Source organism: Opisthorchis viverrini (genome assembly GCF_000715545.1).
Source record: "Opisthorchis viverrini unplaced genomic scaffold opera_v5_283, whole genome shotgun sequence".
Lineage (NCBI taxonomy): Eukaryota > Metazoa > Platyhelminthes > Trematoda > Opisthorchiida > Opisthorchiidae > Opisthorchis > Opisthorchis viverrini.
Window position 1 is genome coordinate 176,653 of NW_008751942.1, and position 19,556 is coordinate 196,208.

General features: G+C 44.4%; 1 protein-coding gene across 1 annotated transcript in view; it reads right to left on the reverse strand.

The window, feature by feature from the left end:
• The window catches only part of T265_09541 (hypothetical protein), a gene marked incomplete at both ends in the record, with an annotated part of 51,669 nt that overhangs the window by 1,495 nt on the left and 30,618 nt on the right, over window positions 1–19,556 (reverse strand). Inside the window, 14 exons of the mRNA XM_009175641.1 lie at window positions 1,441–1,996; window positions 3,209–3,403; window positions 6,586–6,901; window positions 7,757–8,158; window positions 8,469–8,890; window positions 8,979–9,285; window positions 9,934–10,032; window positions 11,296–11,456; window positions 11,597–11,717; window positions 13,014–13,283; window positions 13,521–13,853; window positions 16,013–16,249; window positions 16,377–16,685; window positions 17,036–17,215. Coding sequence (XP_009173905.1) covers window positions 1,441–1,996; window positions 3,209–3,403; window positions 6,586–6,901; window positions 7,757–8,158; window positions 8,469–8,890; window positions 8,979–9,285; window positions 9,934–10,032; window positions 11,296–11,456; window positions 11,597–11,717; window positions 13,014–13,283; window positions 13,521–13,853; window positions 16,013–16,249; window positions 16,377–16,685; window positions 17,036–17,215 — 3,908 coding nt within the window. The remainder of the gene's footprint in view (window positions 1–1,440; window positions 1,997–3,208; window positions 3,404–6,585; window positions 6,902–7,756; window positions 8,159–8,468; window positions 8,891–8,978; window positions 9,286–9,933; window positions 10,033–11,295; window positions 11,457–11,596; window positions 11,718–13,013; window positions 13,284–13,520; window positions 13,854–16,012; window positions 16,250–16,376; window positions 16,686–17,035; window positions 17,216–19,556) is intronic.

A 19,556-nucleotide genomic window follows, 5' to 3' on the forward strand; every position in this document is an offset into this window, starting at 1 on the left:
CGACGCTCCAATATTTTACCAGGAGAGTAAACAGTTTAAAGTGTCTTAAAAGACGTAAATAAGTCCGTAGTTACAAAGGCCGAGAGGGATAAGGCAACCGTCCTCAAGAACACGAGTGGCTATCTGCAGAAGGGCAAATAACTCAGCTGATAGGTACATCTGACAAATAACGACGGGGTGATCACATCAATAATACGGCTGAAAAGGGGATGTTAGATAAGCAGTGATAAACAAATCGGGATAAGGCGAGTGGCACTGCTTGTATCCAAAACGTCCAACCCATCCATGGATTTATGGTCTGTCGGAAATCCACAAGACAAATGTCCTTGTTAGACCGACGTTCGACGAAATAGTTGGCCCACCTCATGAGATGGCCATATGATTTCCTGATACACTAAAGCCAATTGCGGAAAATTCAACCACATTACATTTAAAACTGATGTGATTATCAACAAAGCCGAAGATTTTCTTTCCAGGTAGACAAAGTTCTTGTTAGATTCGACGTCAACTCAATTTGCGGGGACCTCAAGAAGGTTACGGAAAGACGTAGCACTGAGAAAATGGCCACAGATCGAGTAGATGAAGCACTCCGTGGCATAAACGTATGTCCGCTTTTGACTCAACTGTTTACTTCAGAGAGCAGAGTCTAGAAAAGAGGTCTACGATTACCTGGAATATATCACTATTTCAACTTCCCATACAACGTTTAGCAGTGAGATGGCCACTACATCTGGGTCACTACACTTCCTGGGTTGTATGGTATATGGGTCGTGGAAAACCACTCACGTGAGAACCGTCAGGTGGAGGTGCACTGTTAAACAACTCGTCTGTCACTCCTATATGCCACGGTTGCATGATCAGCGTGTAGACGAATCGGAACGCTATGTAGTCCCGACTGAGGCGAAAAACTCTTCAAGTAAGTGAGTTTGAAGATGCAGAGATTAGGAAAGGTATTGGCTCAGGTATGAATACTAATTAAGGAATGAAGAGGCAGAACGATCATTCCATATAAACCAGGAACACCCGAAATTATCATGAGGGTACCAAAAACGTTTCAGAAAGAACGTTGCGCTCGGCATTGGTGCAACTGAAGGATAGCCTCCTGGTTAAAAGGACTACAGACTGTGCATAAAAGATTGAATGCAACGACCGCATCAATAACTACATAAGAGAAACAATCAGGAACTACACACACTACAGAACTGGTGTGTAGAATAATAAACAAGGTATCAAGAAACGCAGATGAATACCAGGTACTGGTCAAAGACTCAGTGGGGGCAGGATATACAGCGAGAAAAAACTGGAAAATGCAGAAATCTTGAATGCTTATCGAACCAATGTAGATCGTCAAGCAATCACCAGATAAGTGCGAGTTTATTCGTCACTCACAGAACTAATTGAAATGGCCGAACTAAGCTTTTTAAGGATGTCATTACTTACCTTCGCAGTCGCTCCAGGATGGCATTTGTCTCAAGTTCTTCTATTTTTCTACGTACAAGAGAACAAGAAGGCAGTTCGGAGGTGTTGTTTTCCTGCTCTATTACAGATGGGATATCCAGAATTCCCACAGTCGGTACACGCTGAAATGCTATAGCCCCAAGCTGTACGGACAGCCAGTTGCCAACGGCCATGTCGTCTTTTTCCCAGACTTGATTTGGTTTCAACGGTTTATTCGGAGAACTAGTACAATGATCCAACTTGAAGGAGGGCGATGCCTCAATTGAAACGTGCCCAGCTCGCAGCTCTGACTTTGAAACATGTTTTGCACCCATGGATTTATGCGACTTTCTTTTGGATTTCAATCCAATTTCACTCCCGTCTGTGTGCATTTGATTAGGCTCGCGAGCAACTCGTGGACGCGGAATGTGACCAGCTGAATCCTGACCTAGTCCATTTAACTTTTCGTTACTTTTCGAAGAAGATGCAAGGTAGTCTTCGATGAAACACTGTCGCAAACACGACAGACCGTAGGCGAAGTCGGCGCTATGATTCACAGCTGTGCAAATATAATAAATGTGTCCGTTAAGGAGGGGGAAGCAGGTTAATAACCATTAAAAACACTCAGTTGTGTTTAGTTGTACCTGTCTTGATATATATATATATATAATATATATATATATATAACAGATGTTTTATCAAATGTCACCTTAAAACCAATTCTAACAGATTAGTATAACTACGTAAAACGTTCCACACTACTCGTTCAGTGGATCCACAGTTTCCAAATTCTCACAGTAATATGAGTCAAACACAACAAATTGTCACGAAAGAAACTACTCACAAGGTTGCTGAAAATTCTTCGACAGCAACCTTGTGAGTAGCTTCCTTTATGAAAATATACTGCTGTATCTCAAATATCGTGCCAACTGAAACATGAGGCGGCCTGTGTGCAGCACATTCAGTTGCAGAATATCATAAACGAAAGATTCAGTTGAGTCCCTCGTGAAAACCAAATTGATTTGCAGATGAGGAAGTGTACAAATTGTCCTTGCAACCTGAACGCAAGCCAGGATAATCAACTTTTTTCCACCATCGGTTAATTATCCCGTATAAATCCAAGATGAGATCAAGCCCAAAATTTGTTTAAACCTGGGTTGTTTGACAATACGATCGGAATAAATGTGCAGCCTCCAAACAGGGGTGCCCGCGGATTGTTGAGCACCTGGTGACACTTAAGCATGAACAAAGCCCGAGGCTGAAGTGATTCTGATTGACAGCATTGAAAATAACCTAAAGATAGATACAACGTTGAAAGTTCCAGGCTTCTGATCAAGTAAACAACCCAGAAACCTTAGAAAAGACTATGTCAGGATATGCACACATCATGAGTGAAACGGTTGCTAGACTGCATAAACTAAGCGATACTCAACTATCACAGCCCCAAGAACTCAGGAAAATGTACAAACTGCATGTTCCCACATGATGCACTGTGTCCTTATCCACGCGGTCAGAACATACGCTAGTCAAAAGGCTAGCGGGTGCACTGAAACGAGTTGGTGACTCCCTAGCAAGTAACATACTTTCTAGGCGATCACACAAAGAGCAAAGTAGAAAGGAATTCAGAGTAAATGCGAGAACCGCATCAAGGACATCGACTGACAATGGGGCAAAGTAGCCACCTTAGCTTGTATAGTTATACACTTCACAAGGTTGAATGATGAAACACAACCGTCATCGGTAGGCGCTTCGACACAAGCATACAACTCACCAATTCTTGGGACCGATTTGGCGACTTCTTGTGCCAGATTGTTATTCGATACCACTGAGACAGCGGGCCCATCGTCAGCATCCGGTTGTGCTTGAACGGAGTTGTCCGACTGAATTGGACTGGATGGTGGACACTCCGGAAGAAGCACCCGTAAAGGTGCCATTGCGAATCGGATGCGGGGAATGTGCGGGTCAACTGCAGAAGGTTATACGGATGGTGAATGGCGCAAAAAAATTAATATATGACTGAAAACGACAGACTGGTTTCTTATATTCGAAAAAACAGGTGCTAAACACGGTACTGTCACAAAAAAAAGGAACTCACTCCGGTCAAGTGAAAGAGCAACGTCAAATCGAAAATCAAATAAGTTGAATTCGGAATGCTTCAACCTAGTTCTCCCAACCACAAAATTCTTCCGGGCAAGGATTAATTCCCTACTCATTCAGCTACAGTGTGGTTAAATAGCACAACCCTGATGACCTTGGTTGCACGGATTTTATTGCAGCATATTTCCCCCATAGGCTTAAAGCGCGAAAACCGTAAACCTGATGACGGAACACATTACGAAAAGCTATGCTGTTGGTACGATACGCTTCCAATATGAGGTCTCTGTGACAAACTCACGAAAAGAACTAATGTCATACCTGCCAGGTTTTTCGGTTACCCTGTTCCGTACAGGGAGAATTTTCAGTTCTGTTTCAAAAATAATAGTACAGCGACTCAACGTTTGCCTCTTGATATTCATTGATGTATATTTCAGCCGGAAAATGTTACCAAAGCTTGGCACCTTCCACGAGGGAGTCCTTCCGAAAAGAGCACGATTTTTGCCGACAGTACAGTCTCGTGGGAAGTAATGCACGCCGATATCATGAATGGATTTAGATGACCTCTATGCAGTACATCCAACTTAATAGCAGAAACAAAAGATACGATTGATATTCAGCTGAGTTTGCTGTTAAGATCATCGGAATTGGCGAATGAGTATGCCTACATTTGCAACCAAAACACGAAGCCCAGCGAACAGAACATTAGTCATGGACAACATTGGCAAAAAGATAGTCAAAGGAATATCACTCACTTAGCCAGTAAGACCTTGACGGTACGTCGACAGCCAGCTCCAGAAAAAGATGTGGCATTCTGGACCAACGGACTGCGCCTAAACCTCACTGTTGAAAGAATAACTGGTGCCAAATTTATCGTCGTATCATGTTTAGGCCAACTGTCGATTTGAAACTGGCGTAGATACCTTCTCCCGCAAATCTAATGTCCTCACGTCTTGATCAACGTCAGGAGCTAGTACAGGGTGGCGAATTCGGCTCAGTACAAAACGGTTCGTGGTCATCTGACAACCCATAGGCCAGTGGTGCATGTACCGCTCGACTTTCAAACTGGTGTACTGGACGGTGGATGAAACCACCGAAGATTTTATATGGCCTTTCTGGCTGAAGAAAACTGACGCATATGGTCTGTGGTGCTTGAAAATCGTAGTTTGGAAGGCGGATGAAAGGTAGCGCCTTGTTCTGTAGAAAGTTATACTGCCAAAAAAGTATACCGGGGCGCAATCACTGCCTTTCAACAAAGCTATTAACGCCAAAGCTTTTTTTAAAGACCCTGACTCCCCCCTTGGGGATGTGAATACCCTAGTAGCGTCCCACCTCACGCGCGATCGCAAGCTTTACAATAAACACTTACACCGCAAATCGTGTGGGAGCATTGGCTTCGTAACGGTAAGGCCGTATACAACCGGGTTGACGCCTCGGGTCATAACCCCACATATTCTGTCTGCCCTACACAGGTTCAGTGACGTTTCTTTCTTGTTCTGCGGTTCTACGGTGGGACTGACGGCACTGCTCGCCTTGCATGAATTTTAACAGCAACTCCAACAGTTTCGTTCGGAGTGGAGACCACACACACCTAATGATCCATTCTCAAATCCGAAACCCAGTCCACTTTGCCGCGCCTAGTATTTGCTCCTTAGGATAACAAGCTGATCTAGTATAGCCGCTAGGTTCAGGAGTCTGGACAGTAGATGACTTAGAGAAACTAAAATTCTACGGGCGCCTGCTAAGGGGGTAGCACGATTTTTGCCGACAGTACAGTCTCGTGGGAAGTAATGCACGCCGATATCATGAATGGATTTAGATGACCTCTATGCAGTACATCCAACTTAATAGCAGAAACAAAAGATACGATTGATATTCAGCTGAGTTTGCTGTTAAGATCATCGGAATTGGCGAATGAGTATGCCTACATTTGCAACCAAAACACGAAGCCCAGCGAACAGAACATTAGTCATGGACAACATTGGCAAAAAGATAGTCAAAGGAATATCACTCACTTAGCCAGTAAGACCTTGACGGTACGTCGACAGCCAGCTCCAGAAAAAGATGTGGCATTCTGGACCAACGGACTGCGCCTAAACCTCACTGTTGAAAGAATAACTGGTGCCAAATTTATCGTCGTATCATGTTTAGGCCAACTGTCGATTTGAAACTGGCGTAGATACCTTCTCCCGCAAATCTAATGTCCTCACGTCTTGATCAACGTCAGGAGCTAGTACAGGGTGGCGAATTCGGCTCAGTACAAAACGGTTCGTGGTCATCTGACAACCCATAGGCCAGTGGTGCATGTACCGCTCGACTTTCAAACTGGACGGTGGATGAAACCACCGAAGATTTTATATGGCCTTTCTGGCTGAAGAAAACTGACGCATATGGTCTGTGGTGCTTGAAAATCGTAGTTTGGAAGGCGGATGAAAGGTAGCGCCTTGTTCTGTAGAAAGTTATACTGCCAAAAAAGTATACCGGGGCGCAATCACTGCCTTTCAACAAAGCTATTAACGCCAAAGCTTTTTTTAAAGACCCTGACTCCCCCCTTGGGGATGTGAATACCCTAGTAGCGTCCCACCTCACGCGCGATCGCAAGCTTTACAATAAACACTTACACCGCAAATCGTGTGGGAGCATTGGCTTCGTAACGGTAAGGCCGTATACAACCGGGTTGACGCCTCGGGTCATAACCCCACATATTCTGTCTGCCCTACACAGGTTCAGTGACGTTTCTTTCTTGTTCTGCGGTTCTACGGTGGGACTGACGGCACTGCTCGCCTTGCATGAATTTTAACAGCAACTCCAACAGTTTCGTTCGGAGTGGAGACCACACACACCTAATGATCCATTCTCAAATCCGAAACCCAGTCCACTTTGCCGCGCCTAGTATTTGCTCCTTAGGATAACAAGCTGATCTAGTATAGCCGCTAGGTTCAGGAGTCTGGACAGTAGATGACTTAGAGAAACTAAAATTCTACGGGCACCTGCTAAGGGGGTAGAACGATGAAAATCCCGACAGAGAGCAGGTGGATGTGGCTGGATGCTTACCAGATTCATCTCCACCACCATCTGCGGGTCGGTTGAAGTCCTTCGTGGCTGCCCGCGAAATGGCCTGTGTAAGGTGATGGGATGTAAGGGTGGACTTCTGGAAGTAACGGACAACAGGCTCGCTCTCCTGGTGTGCATTCTTGTTGAGTTGGGAAACAGCACTGATCCGACGCACAGCGTTCAACTCGAGTAGCCTGCGACGGAGACGACCGAAGAAAAACGTACGACTCTTGGGCCACTCGACCAAACCATTAATTAGTCCCCGAGATAGCAGTCGACCGGGAGTGTCATGTAAATCAGCAAATGTACAAGCAACCTGATAAAACAAGGTAAGAAATGAAACAAATGGTTAAGTTATTTGGATTTGTTAATAGAAACAGCGCATTCTACTCCGAGATCAAGGTTACAAAACAATTTTGTTTAAAATGTAAAGCAACGAAGAGGAAATGTTCAAAGAAATTTCGAAATTATAGGATTATATACTGATTCCAATAGGGATTTAATATTTATGCAGAGAGGGGGTGAGATCTCCGACCAAAGGCTACTTATTAGCTGGGAGCAACTGTCTATCAGAGCCACAGTCATTTCCGTGATAAATCCTGTGGAACACTTTTCATTGCCACCGAGTAGTTTCGGGAATTTGTGAAACTGTGCCAAGACAAGTGGAGGATCGGTAAATCTAGAATCATGTGGATACGATTTGGATTTTAGATGTGACTCAGCGGTTGCGGACAAGCCTTTGGTCCTCGTGCTCATGTGTAGGCTTGGTGAAAAATTAACCAGCATCTAAAACCTCATGGTTCCCTCACACTGCACGGTAGCTATGCGCCAGGATAAGTTCCAAAGCTGAATGAGTTTGTTTCCCGGACACCTATGGAGCGATATAGTGGGAACATCATAACCATCATCGTTGTCAGCTGTAATAACCGCGTACTTGTCGTACAGTGGTTGTAGCTGCTACAGTTTCGTTCACCGATGATTCGGGGAGGTGGAGTAGGCAGCTGCGCATTAAAGGCGGGAGCTGACAAATTAGTGCGTAAATACAGTAATGGAGATAGACTGTTAAGTGGAGGGATTGGGAAGGGAGCTATGCATTGAAGGCAATAGCTTGAATGCTGAACAACACACAAACGAAGGTTTAATTGAAGTAGGGAACAGAAATAATGTTTACTTGGTGATAATATGGTCGTAACTCCTTTTGTCGTGCCTCCAGCTCAGCCTTTAGCTGGAAAATATGATCCTTCACTGGAAGGCTGGATTCCACGCCACCTGGTCCACCCGACTGCAATCGGTCAATCTCCTCTAGTAACCGACGACATCGGCCATCTAACCGATGCATCGTTTTTATCATATCTGCTCTCCGGTACTTAATTTCAACTGTCCCCTCCGGTTCGAGGACACCCGCACGGCAACTCTGAGGGTCGGCGTACATCTCCATTCGGTCCGGATTGATAGCCGGATCTACGACAACCCAGGCACCTCCGCGTAACTGCGAATGTGGAGGTAAGTAGACGAAAACCGGTTCCGGATAGCGACGAAGCGCATCGATAATCATTGATCCGAATTTGAGGACCTGTGCGGGGAAAGTGAACCGAAGGAAATTTAAATGGTTACTGAACAAGTGAAGCCAGTTGGTTGTGATGTAATATCAAGTGAATTGAAGGTATTAATGTTCTATTTCGTTAGCTCAACAGATGACTTCTGCATCAAGCTACAGGTTTCTAAAATCGAGGATAAAATAATATCATGGGGAACCATTCACGCTCTACCAATAGGCATCCAATAGGTCGTAAATTAGTACGAACAGTTTTGTGCAAACCAGTTACAAATAAGACTACGCAGTAGTACGCAGTAGCGAGTGCGGTGAATCCATAGAGAAGTACCTGATCGTACATATCCTTCATCCCACCAGAGAATCCTCGCCAGCTTGCAAATACGAACAATGGTAACCGTTCGCGAGCTAGATCCTCGATAGCTTGAGCGGTCTTATAGGCTGAATCCGGATACCATACTTGTCCTGCTTGGTTTACTACCTGCGCTTCACTGGACAGGTTGGCCGGGTCAGCTGGAACTCGACAAACAACCGATCTGGTCTCTGCAGTCACAGTACCACAAGGAATACCGCCCAAACGAGCGCGACCCACCACAACACCAGCAGCCCAGGACGCCAATGTTTCACGCCAAGTACCCCAATCGAAGAAACCGGAAAGCCAGCGGTCCGAGTTTGTTGTACTTTCAACGCTATCAATGGAACCTGTCGACTTTTTTACGGATAAGGATTCGTCAGCGAGTTTCAGTTGAGAGGCTGTTAAAAATAGAGAGGGTAAAAGAGTGGTGAACAAGTTTGTACCGAACATTTAGTGAACAACGATTGAAAGGTATGGCTGATTTACCCATCACTCCAGTGAACATCCAGCGAGGGTCATCATTTTGGCGGTCTTTGGAAGGAATGTAATCCACAGTGCGATCGATGGGATCAAAAGGTATAACATCCCTGTTGCTACACGAAATGTACCAAGGAACAGATTCAGAGGAAACCGGTCCACTTGGATAGAGTTGCTGGAACGGCACAGGACGATAGAGGACTGGAACTAGCTGGCCGCGTTGTACTGGAGTGCAGGCGAGCCAATCCAAGGCGTACTCTAGGGCCATCAGTTCATCCGAAGCGACCAAATGAGACACACCATTATTGGCCATAACCTAAGCAGAAACAAGGATATAGACTAGAACAGCGTTGGTCTATGAGAAAACTATGCCAGTACCGCATGGATTATTCAAGCCCGGGCCATCAACACTAATTGCTGGTGACAACACAAGTGACTTGTGAAGGTTGAACAGGGCGCAACCATACAAGTCGATTCAAACTAATCGCAAAAACGCGGACACTAATTCAGGAAAAGTATGTGCAACAATGAAGTTACCTGTCACAACGATTGACATTATTAGTTGGCAAATGGTAACCCCGAGCATGCATGCCCTAATCGGTAGGCCTAAAAAAGGAACAAAAAGGTTCCAAGTAGTCCTAGCCTGAAGACGCCGATGACCAGTAGTCCTAACAACAACGTGGTACTAGCTTGGAAGGTGTCTTTTTAAACTCTACAACTTGTTATAACGGCTGAAGGACGTCAATCAGATTATTAGTATTCAATGAATGCTGGGTTTGTGAAAAACCGTCGCATTCCACTGAAATACCTACTCATACAGCAACGGCAAGCAAGCGATAGCCATAAGGCGCGTACTTCTGGCGACCGTATGGAGGAGCAGAACTCGATTTCTGGGCTCAATTTAGCAACGCAGTCATGGCTGATCGATCCAAATGGTATACCATAAAAAAGTTGAAAAATTCACCTGTACTCCTCCAAGTTGGCTATTGCTAGTGTACACATCGCGACCAAGTAATTTGTTCAGAGCCATTGCACCAGTGAGGATGATGTGCGAGTTTTTCACCTGTGCCAAGGAAAGACGGAAAAGTGAAGATGAGGTCTTCAAACAAAAGAGCCAAGTACTTTCCAGTCACCTAGCGGACTGTAAATTGGCCAATGAGATTTCAATAAATATCTGGTGAGTAGCAGTACATGAGGTAGGAAAAAGGTGATTAATGCAAAGTGATAAAGCTAGTCTGCTGTCTATTGGCCAAATCAGTACAGAATGACCATTTCGGTAGCCAACACCATAAGTTGCAGCTGGTTAGGAGTATAGTATACACTGCGATCCAGTCACCTTTATGGCAGAGATATAGCACCTCTGCACAGGACATTCTGAAAATTGTCCACGTTTGACGATCGGCGTCTCCGAACAGTGTCAGGGGTCTGCGAGAACATACAAAGGGAGGAAGAAACTCTCCAATAATTTGCAATTTAATCGCGTTCCCTAGGAAACGCTAGTTAAGATACGAGTACCGAGTCTCCAAACCCCGTTTATCTCGAAGGCATTTTCGCTCAGCCCCACTGGATGAAAAAACAAAAGACGGACAGTCTATGACATAAAATGATACCCCTGACCATGGGTTTGCCTCTCAAAGGTTCTCGACCGGGTAATCTACACTTGTCTACTGTCCTGAATGCTTTTACTCCATGAAACTCATACGTTGATCACTCAACTTCCGCCTCTATAACAGCCCGAGACGTGCAAAGTCTACAACGATGAATTCTGAATCGGCACTCTAAGTTCGTCTCTGAACTGTGTTAGACAGTTGCGTTAGATGAGCGGACCAAAATATTCCTTAATGCACAAAACTACATCATTACTAATGTGCCACTATCATGTTAGACCTCGACATTTTTGGTCCCAATCCGCATACTCTAACCACCACAAACATGTGCATCAAGGCGCCACAAAACCTGTCTTTCAAACCGAGACGGAAAGTAAGACATTATCAGAAATATTGGAAGTTGGTTCACAATAATTATTTTGTTGATTCGGGAGGAACTTGGTCCATTGTCACTCATACAACTTTAGGGACAGTTAAAATTTATAGCTGGTGCTAAACTATCATCACCCAGAGTTTTTTGAAATCTCTATAGGCGAGACGACCTACAAATCCAGGAGGTATTAATTAGAAGTCAATCCCATATAAAACGCATAACTATGATACAGAGTCTCGAGCACATACGCTTACTCATGTGGGAAGGAAGAGTGACAACTGAAATGTTCCAGTGCTGTACTCCAAATTGATCTGCTGTAATCCACGACAAGTTACCAGATACCTACCTGGATTACCCGTTGACCGAGACGTGCAAGGTATGCACCGATTCCTATTGCACGGTTGGTGACAATGGTTAGGGTGAAAATATCATCATAAGCAACTGAGGTTTCTCCTGCAATCATGGCCGAACCTCGCAGATTTTCCACCGACATATCGTAGTCCTTACCTATAGGCAAATGTTCAAACAATTCATTGGGTTAGCTGAACGGTTGTGTAACGACAAGCGAAATTATGATTTTTGAAGTGGATGATGGGAGTTCATGGTGTGGTAAATTATAGCCTAGGGTTTTGAATAATTCTGCTTACCTACTATGTCCACAATCTTGTATCTGACTTCGTCACCAGCCGTAATTTTCTCGCAATTTACGGCTTCATATGCCCTCAAACGATCGAAGTCTTCAGGGGTAAGATACAGGTAGGCATAACCCTTTGAATGGGATAGAGAACAAAATTCATGATGAGGAAAAAAATCATCAGCATAATTGCACACCCGAGTAAATATCAACCATGGAAAAAGAGTGTGCCCTACCATCTCCTGTTTGCTGGCTGTACAGTGTGTTCTTTAGGAGGACAATTCGATTATAATACCTTCAGCAGCTGACAGATATGTTGTGTGTTCAGCAGAGGTTATATATTCTGGACAATGGGCCATATGGATCAGAAACTTGGCCTCTACGCACCGAGGACGTCAAAAGGCTTTCAGTGTTTGAACATCGATGTCTGCGGAGTATTGCCCGAATCTGGTGAAGTACGTGGAATGGTATTCGAGTGAAATAACGCACTCTCGATAAATGAACCGATCACACTACATAGGTTGCGCTTGAAATAACTCACTCTCGATAAATGAACCGATCACACTGCATAGGTTGCGCTAGTTTGACCACGTGCTGCGTATTCCAGTCGACCGACTTCCTCGAAAGGCCCTTTCGCAAAACCACGTGAAGGGTGGAAACCAGTCAGAGGCGGTCAAACAACGACTTGGCAGGTATAAAAGCTATTACAAGAAAATTCAGCTGCGCTGGTCATTTCCGTTTCCTGGATGGGGACCCCGAGACGGGTCATATCAATGATTAAAGACAGTGTCAGACATGGCCAAGTCGCCCCCTCAATGGCGCTCATGCATCCAAGCTATTGCCTTCAATGCGTAGCTTCCTTACCAATTCCCCCTCTTAATCGTTCACTGACAGTGCCGTATCTACGCACGAATTTATCAGCTCCCGCCTCCAGTGTGGAGCCACCTACGCCACCTCCCCGAATCGTCGGTGAACGAAGCTGTGGCAGCTACAACCACAGTACGGCAAGTACGCGGTTATTACAGCTGACATTGATGTTGATGATACAGGTTAGTACCATCCGCAACAGTTGAACCCAGAAGGTGAACTCATCCATAGAATTCACAGGGCTGATTTTCACATAATATTGTTAAACTTCGTTTTGCTGGAAAAGGTTACATGATGCAGTCCGCCGAGCTCATAAGAAACTATTTACCAGAACAGGTATGAAGCTACGGGGGAAGGTAAGCTGTCAAGGCAAGGTTATTTGGCTGCTTTTGCTAACGAATCTACAACCTGCGAACAACATCCCTGGAAGTCAGCGACTCTCCACAGTACTAGCACCGATCGCGAACGAGACATTAGGAAAAACAATCGCTTCAGATGTTACTGAAATCACATTAATGGGCTGAGTGCATACCGTAGTGGTTGCACAGTAAGAGGGAACTCACTTTTTCCGGATGTGCTGGATCGAGCCACGCAACTCGGAATACTTCTTTCACTTCTTCTGCTACGCGTATTCGCGCACCGGTGTTTGACGCCAGATAAATGCGAGGAATACCGAGTTGACGAGCCAAACGACTGGCACGATGCAACGTAAGATCCTCTGCAGGACCAAATGAACCAGCCATGTGAGTCGCATCGTTTGCAATCACGATAATAGCGCGGCCTGATGGGGTGTCTGGAGTTCGGAGAACCATATGCCATACGACAATACCAATCTATTGGGAAAAAGACAGGAACTTATTTATTAAAACTGTAGGGCAGTGTAAAGTGAGATAACCTTGAAGGTATTAGAGCAACTTTCAAGCATCTTATGTACCAAAAAACTGGCAATGTTGCGCACGTACATCCGAAAATAAAAGCGACAGCATAGAGATAAGTCGGTTATTTTGTTCCTAAAAATATGATTTCGTTTCGAAACTCGATTGGTCAGTATTTGGAAACTAATAACTCACTGCATTAGAACCTGGGTTACGAACTACTGGATGCAATTGGCCATCTTTCTCCAGGGCCAGTTCGGTGCAGGAGATTACCACAGGGTCTTCTGTCTCACCGCCCAAATAGGTATTCGGGTAGTTGGTTTGTGAAGAACTCTGATGGGTAGAAGAACCGTTAATTGGAGGTTTACTGACATTCTCGCTTTGCAAAGCGGCGCCTGGTGAGTGAGGGTCTCCAACAAGCATTTCTTGCTTATCTTGATCGGGTCGGTATGTCCTCCATAGGTCCAAAAGTGCTTGCTCAATCAATTTCGGGTAGTCGTAAACATAGGTCGTGTTAAATTTACGGGCCTGGACAAAAAAGTACAAAGGTAAGCACCATACATAATATAAGAATCAAGCGGAATTCGAAAATTCTTAGCATCCGATGAAGAATGAACACTCAGTTGACAAACAAGTAAGGTGTCGATTTAGGTGACCAGATCGTCTTGATTTGGCAGTCTCATAAAGCTGGATCACTCGGTTTGACTGAGAAAGCATGATCACTCTTTTACCAAGTAGGAATCGCGACTGTCACCGCTGATGAACAACTGGGTCATGTCAATTAGTCAGTTAGTCAGTAACTGTTTAGTGCACTAGCGTATCTTGGAGCCCGCAAATGTTGTCGATGTTCGCTGATGTGTCCAGTGTAAACGCCGTCATAATAGAACCGAATTGTGCAACCTTGTACCGTCGTGGGCGTTCAGCGACTCTATAGTGAGAACCAGTGGACACTGTCCGTTTCGAAAAAAAGTATAGGTCCAAATAAATGATGGCGGCAGAATATCCATACTATGTCAGACCCTCGGTCAGCATTCCACAGCAGAATTGGTTGCTTGTAGCGGTTCGTCGATAAATTGCGTTAAGTATCGATTGCTTCTCAGTATTCGATGAATGGGGATAGCCTCAATCATTGGGTCGACAGAGAGCCACTTTCATAGTCAGTGAGTGAGCAGAGTAGAACTTTAAGAAGTGGCCTAACAATGCTGGGTTGCAGAAAGATCTGGTCTAAAAGTTGTGTTGATCGCACAAGACGTTTTCATAAAAACGGTTGTTCTACTGGATTCCCCATTTCCTGTAGTGAAAAGAACAAAGTTACGTAAGACATTGAGGTGCGATATAGAAGACACCTTTTGTGGTAACGAAGACTCCATCACTCTTGGAAGATCGACACACTGTCTCCAAGTCAAGTCAGTATGACAAAGTATCAATGAAATCTCATCACAATCGGGGCTGTAAAATGCACACACACAAAGTGTTACAGGAAAGTGCTCTTAAAATTCTGTTACTGTGGTTTTAGTACTTGTGAAATAGGAGTCCAACTTGGGTGTGAAGGATTGCTTGTTGTGTGACGTGGCGTGAACATAGATATGGTAAAGTGAGCCTTATTCGAATGCTCAATCTGGTTGGTTATAATGGGATGAAGGGGTTGAGAACAGTTCATAAGAATACGCTTACGCACCTCAGAATAGGCACACAAATGAGATGCGAAAAACGATAGTTGGACAAAATACCAGAGTAGCGGCTGAAGCCATTGTGAAGCCCTCAGAATATACCCTCAATAGACCAGAAGAAACGATTAAGTGAACAATGTAAGAATGTGCGAAACACAAGAAATGAGATGGATACAGAACGAAGAGTCTAATTGAGTTTGTTGCCAGTTCATAATCCCCTGCTAATTGTAAGAAAATGGTTCTTGGAACGATATTGAGGAGCTGAAATGTATCTTGAATTCAGTAAAGGAGATCATAGATTTGTCAATCCTAAAAGGTCCGGCGATATTGTGAGAAAGTGGGGCTGTAAACGGTTTGGGATGCAAGGAAAGCAGAGGTCTGCAGGTAAAGTCGCAATGTCCTATGCTTTAGCCGTACGATGCAGTAAAGCGTTTCCTTCAGACAGTCAGCATATCGATATATATATATATATATATATATATATATATGTAAACAGAGGTGCTCCTCTCTCAGAGGTGCTCTCCCTCCGACGAAGGACAGGTTAGAAAGCGTTGGCTCTCCATACAGCCCTTACTCAAGTTCTTCGGATGCATTTTTCTGTCAGTCACCTAACCGTTGCTTCGTATCTGGGCTTGTGATCAGTAAATTATACATAAAAACGAACCCATATTAAATCAACCTCGCGGCTTTAAACGTCCGTACTTTGTGTCAAATAAGGTGACACACACAACTTGCTTAGACCTCGTTGTTTTTCCGGATCAATGTATGATCTGTTGCTAAAACACGCTCGTGTCTCCAAAAGATTCCACTTCGGTCATACCGCTTAAACCACTCTGGACGAGCTGATGAGATGTAAACATCCCTCGTGTGATGGAACTGCCGGCTCCGAACATGTGCTTCGCAATAGCGTTGCTGCTCCTTATTGCGTCCTTCAGGGGTGCACAAGAGGCAGTAATAGAGAACTCAATACAACACCAAGCACAAAGCCTTAATTTAAAAAGATAGAACTGAACCTACCTGGAATCTCTTCAATTGAAGATAATCCTTGTTTTTGTGAGGTAAGAGAGCAGGTTCTCCATGTAAGGGGCCTCGAGGTGGACCCAAAGACCAGAGAAGCACCTCACCAGTAGAGGGATCATAGACCTCTCGGTAGATATCTAAAGCTAGATTATAGCCTTGGCGATCGTTCAGCATAACTCGAAGGGGGATAGGTGGCTCTGATGGTTGTAGCCGAATACGTAACTTTAATTCAGCCTATGTGAAAAGGAAATGAGGTATAAAAACAATCATGTTTCCATGATAGTTAACAGGGCAACATGAAAGTGACACTATCACCGTTATCATTCGCACTAACAACAAGGCTGTAAACTTCAGCACCTACCTGCGTAACCCGCAGTCGAATGAATCGGCGAGCGTATCGTAAGACAGTCCTTCGGATTGTGGTTTTCAAGAGATTTATGTCTTCCAAAAAGAGAATAGGTGCAATGTTGAGAAAGATATGATTTCCCATTGTATGAACAGCATCCGGATGCGTGTAAGCCAGTTCTAACGCGTCCATGGCCTCTAGTAGAGTGCGTTCGGCTTCAGACTGAAGAAACTCGAAAGATGCCTCACGAGAAAGCATATCCGCATGACGGACGATACACCGGACAAAGAATCGGTAATCCACGGCTGATTTTCCAGCCCCAACCTTGAAAAGTTATGCGAAAGGACAGTGATACAAACACATTTGAATAGGCTAACTTTGCATACGAACGACAAACAGTGGTAATTATTCGTATAAAGCAAGCCAACGCAAGTGTTGACTAGTTCGGATTACACATTGGAACTGCAACTCGCAGGAAGGGCTAATACGGGCTGAGACTGAACAGAGACTTAAAGTAAAATAGTCCTACAGGACACTATTGCGGGTGTCTAGATACAGTCACACAATACATCGGCATTCGGTTATTGGGTTCTTAAGGGGTAAACCATCGAAAAAAATACACGGTAAGATGTTCGGTAGCGAGTGGAGGCAGTTGTGTAACCACGAAAGCTTACTTTACTTTTAGCCAGGTACAAATGCATGCGACGATTCCACGAAGGCAGCCCTTCAAGTTCGTATTTCCGCATTCGGTTTAATTCCAACTGAAATGCCAAAGCCGGTTCGAGATGCCGATAGACTCTATCTTCGCGGTAATTATCTCGAGCTCTGAAAGTGTAGCACTTTGGAAATTCTCTCTGTGGGACGGAATGGAAGGAAGAGAGTACACTACACCAACTAGATTCATCAGATGAGACTTGCAGTGTCCGTAAGGGGAAAGGCCCAAGGGTATTCAGTTCAAAACAGCGTATGTGGTTTCGATACTAATACAAAAAACGAGTGATAGGATGAATAGGGAATGATGAACAAAACGCGATCAGTGACTTACACACAAGAATACGAGAAACAGAAATGAGCATATGGCGGAGTTGTAACAACAATGCATTGAATATGTAAGACAACCAGTATCCAGCACAATAACATTTAATAACGGCAGGTCCCCAAAGTGTTTGATGAAAGTATTATGGTATCGTAGAGCACCACAACAGTTATAGCAAGGTGATTCATTGTGGACGCTCTTTAGCAAGCAGATGGGTATAAAATTACCACATTAAAGATGACTAGGCATCCACCTTCTCAATCATGCGCATTGTGAACCTCTACCATGAGCGGCCTACGTGAACCATGGAAATTAAGTCAAGCTGTGCCGGAAATCTGACTAAGCAAATGCAGTTGTTCCAAACTGTTTACGAAGCAACAATTCACAGCGTTTGATTTCGAAAGTGTAGACAATTGGCGAATTACACCTGATGGATTACAAGGAATGTCAAAGCGGTGGTGGGTTGTGGGAGACTTTTGAACAATTTTGTGGATTGTCCTTCGTCAAGAAAACATATTGCACTATCTCGAATATCGTACCAAACTGGAACAAGTAGTCTTTATGGAGTATGTATAATTGAACAATAACACAGACGAATGATTCAACTGGGATTCGGTTCAGTCTCCTTTTAACAGAAACGCAAAATGCACACGAATGTGTCGCACCACTTGGAAATAGTTCATTTTAAATTAACATCACATGGCCAACGATAACACACGTGCATCAGACGCATACGGTTTGTTTGACTTAGGCAGTGTGTCGAGATCGTTAGGGAACCAAGTATAGGTGGATCCCAAATTTTTCATAATCCTCACTGCAGGCCTGATAAGTCTCAGACCACTCATTCGGAGACCGGATGGAAACTGACAACAGGAACACGAGTGACATCGATTCCATTCACGTCTTGCACTATCTCCAAAGGTTCACAGTTGGGATCAAGCGGACCCCACCTCAAAGGTGAAACCACGCTGACCGAACATATTTTCACAGCCCTTTGGCTGGTCAGAGGTTGATCACTCTCCTCGAACTGGGAGAAACGGAAAACAGTACTCGCTTAGGCGAACGATGGTTGGGTACGCGCAATAGATGACCATTGCTTGGTGCTGGACGTACTTTTTCCCCGTTGCGCAACCGGACACTTGTCTTCTAGTTTACGCATTTCTGATCCGCCGGCACGAGCTAAGGGTCTGGGGCGACAATGTCAAACATACGAAAACGTGCCAATTCCGCGGTTCAGACAAGTCAAGTCTAACAGCCATTCAACAGAACAGCCTGCACTGTAGTCTGATGCATACATCACTTGAAATTCAGAGATATATGACTTTGGTGCAATAAATGTCTTAACTTAGTAAACGTGATTCAAGTCTTGCAGATTCCGTGCACTGACCTCATCTGTCATACTATAGTTGCAACTTCCGGGGTATGTAAACCGCACCACAAATTCGAGTGTCTAGCTTGATTGTAAGTGGGGTGTTCATTGACTGTATATCCAGGAGCTTCGCCTTACACTTTATGGGTTCAAAGTGCATGCCAAAGGACTGGAGGACTTTGTTCAGTTCATTTAAAAATCCCTGCATCTTTCTGTCCACTTCGAAGACGAGAAGGATGTCGTCTGAATATTCCAGACTAACAAGATTGTTGTCAGCAGCTATTGGAACACCCGGATTTTGGCGATCCTCTAGTGTTCATCTAATTATCTAGTCTATCCAGAAAGAGCGCCCTTGATGGAGACCACCATATGTACGGAAAATTTCGAGAGCTTCCCACATGGGCTCGCACTCCCAGAAGTTTGATATTACAAATGACTTACTATTTTTGTGAACTTCTGGGACATTCCTTGATGGATGAACATGTTAAGAAGAACAGACCAGTCAACCGAGTCGAATACGCCTTGATAGATTTATGAAGGTTAAAATTGTGGGTCGTTTGTACGTATGGCGTTGCTCTATCTCCTGACGGATTGTGATCTCCTGACGATTGTGAAGATTTGGTCAATGCAATCCCCTACCAGCTAGAATTCAGCTTACTGCTCGCGAATCGCTGCTTCACAGGCCACCGTCTGGCCACCATGAAGGACAAGTGGCAGATTTTCACCACGACTGGAGTCAATCTGTGATTAACACATTTACTACAGACCACTGTTTTGAAAATGGGCATCA